General features: G+C 43.7%; 2 protein-coding genes across 2 annotated transcripts in view; both read left to right on the top strand.

Annotated features, from left to right (window-relative positions):
* The first annotated feature begins 258 nt into the window (after positions 1-258).
* fen1 (flap structure-specific endonuclease 1) lies at positions 259-6,460 on the top strand. The gene is made up of 12 exons (XM_083672555.1): positions 259-355; positions 536-652; positions 1,388-1,490; positions 1,804-1,906; positions 2,301-2,364; positions 2,710-2,819; positions 3,176-3,312; positions 4,310-4,376; positions 4,492-4,623; positions 5,042-5,193; positions 5,389-5,503; positions 6,231-6,460. Exons 2-12 carry the CDS (start codon positions 571-573, stop codon positions 6,306-6,308), a joined length of 1,143 nt encoding a protein of 380 aa, XP_083528681.1. The 5' UTR covers positions 259-355; positions 536-570; the 3' UTR covers positions 6,309-6,460.
* A 1,570-nt stretch (positions 6,461-8,030) lies between these two features.
* The window catches only part of rigi (RNA sensor RIG-I), a 9,661-nt gene continuing 6,777 nt past the window's right edge, over positions 8,031-10,914 (top strand). The window contains exons 1-5 of the mRNA XM_083674257.1: positions 8,031-8,299; positions 8,705-8,836; positions 9,865-10,046; positions 10,349-10,499; positions 10,834-10,914. The exon at positions 10,834-10,914 is cut by the window's right edge and continues 60 nt beyond it. Coding sequence (XP_083530383.1) covers positions 8,194-8,299; positions 8,705-8,836; positions 9,865-10,046; positions 10,349-10,499; positions 10,834-10,914 — 652 coding nt within the window. The 5' untranslated portion in view covers positions 8,031-8,193. The remainder of the gene's footprint in view (positions 8,300-8,704; positions 8,837-9,864; positions 10,047-10,348; positions 10,500-10,833) is intronic.

Genomic DNA, 10,914 nt, shown 5'->3' with positions numbered 1-10,914 from the left:
GCACCAATATGTACATTTTAAAGATCAAAATTACTTTTTCAAACCTGTATTTACTTTATGTTGCGTAGTTTGTCCTCACTTGCAAAAAATAAGAGAAAATATTATGATCCTATCACTTTCCGTTCATGTTTTACTTCGCGCTTTTATTTTGAAGCCGCGAAAAGCGAACCCGGAAGTCTTAAGATGGAGCCTATTGAAGCTCAGAGAACACGGATGTGCTCATCTATGTGCTCGTACAATCGTTTTGTAATGCCTAGATTCGGATTTCGCGCGAAATACACACATTTTCTTCGCGCCAGACGCAGAGCTACGAAGTGGAAAGGATAACAGACCAGCCTGTGAGTCTATCTACAAGGTATTTTACTCGCATTAACCGTGTCAAATCCATATTTCCCATGTCTAACTTGAATGACGTTATCGATCTAGCTAAAGTAATCATTTGTGTGTTTGCCTGGTTAGCTGAGCTAGCCTAGCTTAGTCAGCATCACTGCCTGCCTGCAGACACATCATAATTCACTGTTTTGCTACTTTACAGCATATTTGACTTTAGCTGCCCAGCACTCCGCGACCATGGGAATTCACGGGCTCACAAAGTTGATTGCAGATCAAGCACCGGGTGCCATAAAGGAACAAGAAATGAAGAATTTATTTGGTAACCATCTGACCTCACTGTGTATTGTGATATGTTAGCTAGAACGGCCCCCCAATCAGGCATTGACCACGTAGCCGGATAGCATCCTCCTCTATACAGTCCTATGGCAGATAGTCAAGATACACTTTGTCATGTATCGAAATAAAATAAAAAAGACCCCACCAAGCCACAGTTTGTAATAAAGTCTGATTGTTCTTCTGGTGGGTTTTTTTGGGGCAAAAAGCTTGCCAAATGTGCCTTCCAAAAAAGAAATAAACGCACTTTTCAACGACTCGAGGCGTATACTACGGACGGAAGCGAGCTAAGGGAGTTAGCGAGCTAACTTTAGCTCCAACTCAAAGTTTTACTTGCTATTAAATTACGTTGCAAGAGAAATTTGGCCTGCTTGATGCCCGTCGAAGAGGACAACCATCGGAGTGAAGGATTTTATGACAAACTGGCTTGACGAGGTCATTTTTATTTCGATACATGACAAAGTCTACGACTATTTTGTCCAGGCGATAGGAGTATATAAAATAGCACTCTTTCGTATGTCATTGTTGCTTGCTACTATGTTAGGTTCCAAACTACTTTGTTGACACCTTTGTGTGCTGGTTTCATTGTGCAACAGTATGGTCACATACCCCACATGCATTTCGATATGTCTGTTTTTTTAATCTGACCCTTCATTTGTAATCTATTGCTCTCTGGGACAGATACACTTTAAACTTCAATTTGTTCTCTTACCCTTTTTAGGGCGGAAGATTGCAATAGACGCCTCTATGTGCATCTATCAATTCCTTATCGCAGTCAGACAGGATGGGAATGTGTTGCAGAACGATGATGGAGAGACGACAAGGTAGCTGCTTTTCATACTTGGACGATGCAAATTCTGAATGAAATCTTGCAAACAGAGAGGGAGAGCAGAGTTAATGAGTCAGCCAGATAACTTTGATACATGTTCTGAAAAGCTGTTTAACAAACCATCATTGATATTTGACAAGAAGATATGAGAAGATGAACCAGAAAGTCAGCTGACTAACACTTATCCTGCTTTGTGATACTCCACCCCAATGTTGTAATGAAGAATACTTGATCCTGGTAACAGTTGTCAGGTTCTCCTGTCCTGAGAGTCTTTCACCTCAGTCATCTTATTTCTCTTGCGTCCACAGTCATCTCATGGGTTTGTTCTACCGGACCATCCGCATGTTGGAGAATGGGATCAAGCCTGTGTATGTGTTTGATGGCAAGCCCCCACAGATGAAGTCAGGAGAGGTGTGTTGAAGGACCCTCCCAAGCTTCACACCTTTCATTTTCTGAGTGTTGTTTTCCTCATCATGTGTCACTTTCACACCAATAATAATAAATGAATGGATATGATTCAGGCTGTCAGACCTGGGCAAAATATGTATTAGAAATGGTTTCTCACAGTTTAAAAACTTGAGAGATGTGTGATTTAGCTTTCGTCTCTGAGAGGATTACATTTCCTATGGTTCCTGACAATTTAAATCAAGCACACCTCAGGTTTTTTTTTTTCTTCAAATATGTGAAACCTTTTCAAATGCGTATTTTGCCAAGATTTAAGTTATTTATTACTATTTAGCATTTAAGCCTGGCATTTTTAAGTCTGTTCCAGTGCTAAAAGTATTTTTTGTCTGTGTGTGTGTAGCTGGAGAAGAGAGGGGAGAGGAGGGCCGAGGCTGAGAAGCTGCTGGCTCAGGCCCAGGAAGCAGGTATGGATAGCAGCAACAACAAACCTCAGGAAGCAGTGGCATCTCACATGCATGTTCAGCTGTGAAAAGACTAGATACCTGCTTAGTCCGAATTCTCTAACCTTTTCACTGATGTGTGCACTCTCCCACCTAGATGTAAATGGTCTAAGAGATGTGGGAAAAAAATCCCTAAAGCCCATGTTTACACCACTTCTATGCTTTTACACTAATCATGTTATTCCACCAATCCTGCTATCCCACATCCATGTGTGTGGCTGGGCTTACAGTACACTTCAGGGAGAAGGGTATGGAATTGGGGCGCAGAGTCAAAACTGCAGAGTGACCCATACGTCTATTCACCACCAGGGGAGCAGGAGAACATAGACAAGTTCTCCAAGCGTCTGGTGAAAGTCACCAGGCAGCACAACGATGAGTGCAAGAAACTGCTAGGCCTGATGGGGGTGCCATACGTTGAGGTTTGTCTCAAGCCTTACTCTTGGTTTTTACTCCTCTCCTAAGCTATTCGGAGTGGACTGCAGTGATTTTATATTTGATGTGTTTTCAAATACTAAATATACACCTTCTTTCCAATGAATGTTACTTAATTAGAGCAGTAGAACAATTGTCTTACCTCATCGTAGCCAAAGCAATAAGCACTCTATTGTTAATGTGTTTTGTCATAGAAGACATCGGAAACTAAGGATATGCTATAGCTTCAAATCATGTTGGAAAAAAGGAAAGCTGCTCCCGTAATATCATTCCCTGAGCACAACATATGTTATAGGAATCAAGCGCCATTTGTCATTGTTTATATTTGTCCACCCCCCCCAAGGCTCCGTGTGAGGCAGAGGCCAGCTGTGCTGCTCTGGTGAAAGCAGGGAAGGTATTTGCCACGGCAACCGAGGACATGGATGGCCTGACATTTGGGACGGGAATCCTACTCCGAAATCTCACCGCCAGTGAAGCTAAGTAAGTGCTACTGCTTTCTCGCATGGTCACAGACCTGGGTTGAAAAGTACTCAGAATACTTCAAAATACTTTGAGCGTTTGATTGAGCCTGCCTGGATTTCCAGATGGGCGGGTTTTGCACTTTTGGGAGTGTCCGGTTGTTTTCTATTTTGTCAGGCAAACACAGATACGTATCGGAAATTATTTCAAATGTTATTTCAATCCAGGTCTGGATGCTGCGTCCCATTTCCCCACATGTCATTTAAAATGAAGGGCAGAGATGGTGGAGAATCCTTCAAGCCCATGCTTACACCAATCCTATGCTTTAGAATCTGATCCCCCTCCCTTCCACCTGCTTGTTGTTGGTCACTCCCCTGGTCTTCAGTGAATGACCGTGGACGATAGAGAACTTATGTGTCAGTTGCACCATGTTCACCTGTATTTGTGCCTGCATATAAAAAAAAAAAAAACCACAATGACAGTACCCTAAGCTCTACCAGTGGTTGATGATGTAAGCTTCTACATAGGCATCATTACTGTTCTAGCTGGACAGACATTTCCATTTTAGACATTTAGTAGATGCCTTAATCCAAAGTGATTTACAACAAGTACATTTGTCTAAGTAAGTGAATCATCTATACATCAGTCATCATAAGAGAAACAAATCTATGCTAGGACCAGGGGTCATTGGCAGTCACAATGCTTGAAGAAGAATTACTTCTTTTTTTCAGTGGAGAAACTATACAGGAGGGTAGTGGGGATGAAGAGGTCTTTTGGAGGGACAGTCAAGATGTAGCCTAAAGAGATGGGTCTTAAGTCTACGGGGGACAGCCTGTAGGGATTCAACTATCCAACCCAGCAACTTAGCCTTGGTCTTACAGACATTTCTAGATGAGTAGCCTTAATCTGGATTCAGGAGACCAGCCCCATAGGTATCAAAAGGAGTTGTAACGTGTAGGTGATAATGTGGTCTTACAAAGGGGTTACAATTAAAGTTGTCATTTTTTTCCCGTTTTAGGAAGCTTCCCATCCAAGAGTTCCATTTCAGTCGTATTCTACAGGACATTGGTCTGACCCACGAGCAGGTACAATATCCCTCAAACCCCTAACTTCCTTCAAGAACTCGGGGAACCAAGTGAGTGGAAATTCAATTGATGAATTGACAAACCCCCCCCCCCCCCTCTCTCTCTCTCTTTCTAGTTCATAGACCTGTGTATACTGCTGGGCTGTGACTACTGTGGCACCATCAAAGGGATCGGGCCCAAGAGAGCCATGGACCTGATCAGACAGCACGGCTCCATCGAGGAGATCCTGGATAACATCGACCCTTCAGTGAGTTCACCTGCACGAGTCTCTGTCCACAGCCCCCTGGGTCTAACAACACTAAAACCTGCACTGACTGACTGTCTATATAGCAATGGAGAGCTGTGATTAATTAAGTTACTGACGGAAAGATTTAACGGTAGATTCGGTGACATGACAACAGCGTTTGATATTCATACATTTCACCAGACCCGAGACAGTGGTTGTAACATTGCTATATTCAACTTCCAGCTCCACTTTGTGAGGATCATTGTGTTGTTTGATGGCTCCCAAAAAGAAAGAGCTGGTGGCGAAAAAAGTTATTTCAAGTATATTTGACCGTTGTTGGGCGTGGAATAAAAAATACTGGAAATGCCTTTATTGCCGTCTTCTACATGTGGGCCCTTTGGGTTTGCGCTGAACATCCATGACTGTTCTATCCTTGCAGAAGCACCCTGCCCCCGAGGACTGGCTGTACAAAGAGGCCCGTGGCTTGTTCCTGCAGCCCGAGGTGGTGGACTGCTCTACCCTGGACCTCAAGTGGAGCGAGCCCAACGAGGACGCCCTCATCCAGTTCATGTGCACTGAGAAAAATTTCAGGTATACAAATCTGGGGTGTATTCAGCGAGGTGAAATGTTCAGGACCGGTGCAGATGGAAATGCAACACCCATACCTGTTCTACACTACGCATTTCTATCTGAACATTCTGTCATGTTTTAACATTGTAACAGATGAAGTTGTATTGTTTCATATTGTATAGTATCGTGTGGTAACGTAACATGTTTTGTCTGCAGTGAGGACAGGATGCGTAACGGTTGTAAGAAGATCATGAAGAGCAGGCAAGGAAACACGCAGGGACGACTGGACTCCTTCTTCACGGTCACCGGGTCACTGTCATCAAAGCGCAAGGTGCCTAGGACGCTTACCTCAAACTCTGGCTTCAGAGTACAATGTCTGCATCCTAGTTCTCTACCGCTCTCCCTGAAGGGTGCATCTCTACACCACCACCCCCTTATGGAATTAAAAACATTAAAAAAGGACTTGAGGGAGTCTTCCCCCCCACATTCCACCAGTCAATGCGCTGATTAAGTGATTTCATCACAATCAAAGAATACCATGACAACGTAGCTATATGGGGACAAATGGCCGATTTGTATTGGAAGCTCCATAAGAGACCAGTAAATACAGCTATTGTAGCTATTTTTTTTATTATTACAATACTATTGTAGGTCATCTTGGGTGGGGGGGTATCAATACTATTGTAGGTCCTCCTGGGTGGGGGGGTATCAATACTATTGTAGGTCCTCTTGGGTGGGGGGGTATCAATACTATTGTAGGTCCTCTTGGGTGGGGGGGTATCAATACTATTGTAGGTCCTCCTGGGTGGGGGGGTATCAATACTATTGTAGGTCCTCCTGGGTGGGGGGGTATCAATACTATTGTAGGTCATCTTGGATGGGGGTGTATCAATACTATTGTAGGTCCTCTTGGGTGGGGGGGTATCAATACTATTGTAGGTCCTCTTGGGTGGGGGGGGGGGGGGGGGGTATCAATACTCTTGATGCAGTCCACTTCTAGCCACATCCTGTGTATGTTTTGTTTTGTTCATCTACCATTCTTCCTCTGGTTTATTTAGGAGCCTGAGATAAAGGGATCGGCAAAGAAGAAACAGAAGACCGGTGCGACCCCAGGCAAATTTAAGAAGGGCAAATAGACTGCCGAGAAGAAGTGAAGTAAGGCAAGAAGAGTTGAGAGGAGTGTCATGATGGGACAGCTCTGATAGTGACTTCCTGTCTGACCAAAGTATATTTCATGTTGAAAAATAAAGGTGTTGTTTTATAGACAAGGGCTTCAGTCTGTTTTTTTGTTGTTTTGTATTGAATAAAAGTAAACGGCTTTTAACTCATTGAATATTTTAGATATCTATAACAAAAAACTGAAAAATGTTTGAATTCTAAGCCGATAAACTGCTGTAGTGTGAAATCGAGAACTACGGTAATCTAAATAAATGAGCCACTTTTGGGAATCTGTGGTTCAACCAGGGTTGCGCTACCATTGAGGAAGGAGGACAACACTTCGGTAGTTATGAGCCGTCTATAAATAAAGCTTAATTTGATCATTCAACTGGTCGGCTTGGGAGTAAGTTTGTGATAAATAATGGTAAATTCTACAGTTTGCTTCATCTCGTTGAGTCGGCACATTTCACACTCTCTTTCTCCTCATACTCTCTGTCCTTGGTTAGGAGGAAGGAGCATCAGTGTTTACAGTAAAACAGCCTGTTTTCAACCCCAAAAATAAACATGCTTAAAAACATGGTTCTTGAGGATGGAACTTTGTTCCATCAAAGCCGATCTCAGTGGGCAGTAGGTATACACTTTAACACGGCAAATACCCTTCCCTGGCTCGCTCCATTTTATTGTCACATTAAAGAGAGCTGTGATATTAGTCGACTTTTGGTCTCAGCACCGGAAGTGTAGGAGGCTATACAGTCACTAACCAGCACGACAAGATGAGGCACACCTTTGATGCTACCTTGTGTGTATTGTTTTAAGTTTCTTTAAATGTATGCATAAGTGCATTTTACCCGAAGGTCACAACACACTGTACAGGTAATACAAATGTAAGTAGACAAATACAAAATACAATATGTTAAGTTTTCTTTTGGTATTCTTGAGTATAAACAGTATGAGCAAGTAATACATACGTACACACACACACACACACACACACACACACACAGATGAGGACGATATAATAACGAACTGGACACCAGCTGTAACATGAGTATAATAGTTCTCCCTCCCTGTTCTCTAGTTTTTTCAGTGATGTTAACAAACACATGTCCATGGTAGCAGCTCTAATACATACTTCTGAACAGCAGGGGGCACTGTGACTCGTGTAGCTCTGGGGCTTTTCAACCAGCAGCTTAGAGCAAGAGATCTTTTTTTTTTATTTTATTTTTTTTATAAATGATTGTATTTTTATTGATTTAAAAAAAATCAAATATGTAGATATCATTTCAATATTACATTTTTGCTAAATGTTTATGTTAAAAGACAGATTTAAGATTTGATGGTCTTCTACGAGGATCCAGCAGCCGAGCAGTACTTTGAATAAGATGTGAGTGAGTTTTTTATTCACAATAGACTTTTGGAAGATGAACATTTAGTTAATTGTGTTTCGGAATGAAGCCCTGCAGACTTCGACCACAGGGTGTGACGCGGAAGACAGCGAACTTGAGGGTAAAGCTGCCAGTAGTGGATGCTGAACTATGATCGGTTTCGAATTTCTCCCTTATTGGTGAGGGATGGTAAGGGAGGGTGTTCGCTGATCCTAGACCCGTTTCTACAAGGCGACCTCTTTATGGCAATGTTTCGTTTATGAATCTGTCCTTTACTATCAGTTTCGTTTCTGGAGCCGAGCGTCACCAATTTTCCCCTTCGCCTGCTTCAGGCACACGGTATTTGTCTCACAGCTGAACCTGGATGGAGCTGGTCCACACTGAGGAGATCTCCAGTCATATTCATATAGTTATAAGGAGGGAAAAGGATAGTTCATATTCTCTATTTTAATATCTTGATGTGTGTTAGATCGCCGTCATGTACGAACTGGAGAAGACAAACCTAAAGCTGTGCAAGAAATATGTAATCGAGGTTTTACGACCCTCTTATCTCAAGGAGTTTATGACTTCTTACCTAAAGCCAGGTAAACTATGAGACTTACTTGTGTCTTTGCACATTAACTGTACCTCTACACGTCAACCGTTTCCATGTACACTGAGAATGCAGTTGTTATGTCCTAAGACTAGTTTATTTCATACAATAAACTAGTCTTATCGAATGAAGATTGTATGAAATCAAGATATACTTACGAAGTGTGTTCAACATGATCCAACGAATTTGCATAAGTAAAACATTGCATGAATTTATTTAGAGATTCACTTTAATATTTTCACCACTAGAGAGCGAAAGTGCGCTGCTCTGGGCGTGGTAGCTTTATTTCTTTCTTTCCTTCTTTCCTTTCCTTTGAAGTGAAGACAATTATCCTGGATTGGCATCTGCCATGGTACTTTACAGCTGAAGTGTGTGTGTGGGTGTGTGTGTTCACCAGAGTATGTAGAGAGGATCCTGTCTAAAGAGCAGGAGTCAGTGACATCTGCTGCCGAGGTCCTGTTAAACAAAGTCTGTGAGCTGGAGGAACAGGGATGGTTCCAGGCCCTTCTAGACGCCCTCCGAGCCTCAGGTAAGACAACTAGCCTCTGTAAGCCTCAGGTAAGACTCTCCTAGCCTCTGCTAGCCTCTGTTAACCTCAGGTAAGACAGCTAGTCTCTGTCTACGTGGATGCAGTAGCCGCGCTACTCGATCATGGCTTTTCACTGTCCTTGCGCCCCGCTGGTGGAACGAGCTTCTCACTGCTGTCATGACTGCAGTGTCACTACCTATCTTCCGCCGTAGATTGAAGACCCATCTCTTTAGGCTACATCTTAACGGTCCCTCCTAAAGACCTCTTCACCCTCACTACCCCCCTGTACAATTTTCTCTCCTATTAATAAAAAACTAAATATAAAAATAAATAAATTCCTTCTTCTAGCATTGTGACTGCCGATGGTCCCTGGTCCGAGCATTGATTACTTTATCTTATGTTGACTGATGGATAGATGATTCACTCAACATATTTGTTCTAAGTCGCTTTGGATAAAGGCGTCTGCTAAATGCCATAAATGTAATGTTAGCCTCAGGTAAGACTCTGTTAGCCTCAGGTAAGACAGGTAGCCTCAGGTAAGACAGGTAGCCTCAGGTAAGACTCTGCTAGACTCAGGTAAGACTCTGTTAGCCTCAGGTAAGACAAGTAGCCTCAGGTAAGACTCTGCTAGACTCAGGTAAGACTCTGTTAGCCTCAGGTAAGACAAGTAGCCTCAGGTAAGACAGGTAGCCTCAGGTAAGACAGGTAGCCTCAGGTAAGACTCTGCTAGACTCAGGTAAGACTCTGTTAGCCTCAGGTAAGACAAGTAGCCTCAGGTAAGACAGGTAGCCTCAGGTAAGACTGTGCTCGCCTCAGGTAAGACAGGTAGCCTCAGGTAAGACTCTGTTAGCCTCAGGTAAGACTGCTAACCAGAGCGACATGAAACAAAGCTATGCCAGCTTTGTGAGCAACTCAAATGAAATGAAGTTAGTATCCCCGATTTCTGCCTCCACCACATTCCCCTGATCGCCACAGCTATCCCCTATCTGCCAGTGACGACATGGCCACTGTGTTGTGATGTGTTGTAGACTACAGCGGGCTGTGTGAGGCCATGAGGGAGTGGGACTTTAGGACCCTGGAGAGCACCAGGGAGCATCGGGTGCTGCTGGACCGCATAGAGCCGTCCTTCACCAAGCTCATCAAGCCTGCTGAGTTGCTGCTTCACCTCAGTGACTGTCTCCGCCCTCGGGAGTGTGAGGAGATACGAGCTGTGAGTGTGGTAGTGGTGTGTGTGTGTGTGTGTGTGATACCCGCTGTGAGTGTGTTGTGGAGGGACTAGACTGGAGGAAGTTAGCAATAATAACCAAAAGGATGGAAACATAATGTAAACAGGACAGTCCACAAAGACTGTCAAGGATGTTAAACTCCACATTGAGATGAACATGACAGTGTTTCTCTATCTGAAAAACTGTCATCTTTCAGTTGGAGGCCCAGAGGGGCTCAGAGAGGCTGACAGTGATGTGTGTTTCAGACGGAGGCTGAGAGAGGCTGACAGAGTGTTGTGTGTTTCAGATGGAGGCTCTGAAAGGTTCCATTGCAGCAGGTGAGAAGCTAACAGAGTGTCTGAAGAGGAGTGACAAACACAACTGGTTCAAACTGCTGAAGCTGGCTCTGGGAGAGTGTCAACTGGATGAAGCTCTGGGCCTACTGGAGCCTGACACAGGTGGGCGTGATATACACACACACACACACACACACACACACACACACACACACACACACACACACACACACACACACATGTACGCACACACACACACACACACGTACACACACACACACACACACACACATGTACGCACACACACACATATATTCACACATGTGGCTAGCTTACACACATGTACACATATCCGCACACATACATACACCCCCCCCCCCCCCCACACACACACACACATGCCCACGAGGGGTCCGGTTTCACTAAGTAGTTTTGACTATATGAAAAAATGATTCTCAGCCTTCTGATGTTTGTTTGTTGTTGTTGTTGTGTGTAGATGACCACGACGAAGAGGGAGGGGAGAAGGGCTCTGAAACCATGACAATGGTTTTTCACTACAAAGAGGAGGGTGATAATG

The sequence above is a fragment of the Argentina silus genome, assembly GCF_951799395.1.
Source record: "Argentina silus genome assembly, chromosome: 1".
Taxonomy (NCBI): domain Eukaryota; kingdom Metazoa; phylum Chordata; class Actinopteri; order Argentiniformes; family Argentinidae; genus Argentina; species Argentina silus.
Note: the sequence above shows the minus strand (reverse complement) of the source record. Positions and strands in the feature narration are given on the sequence as shown.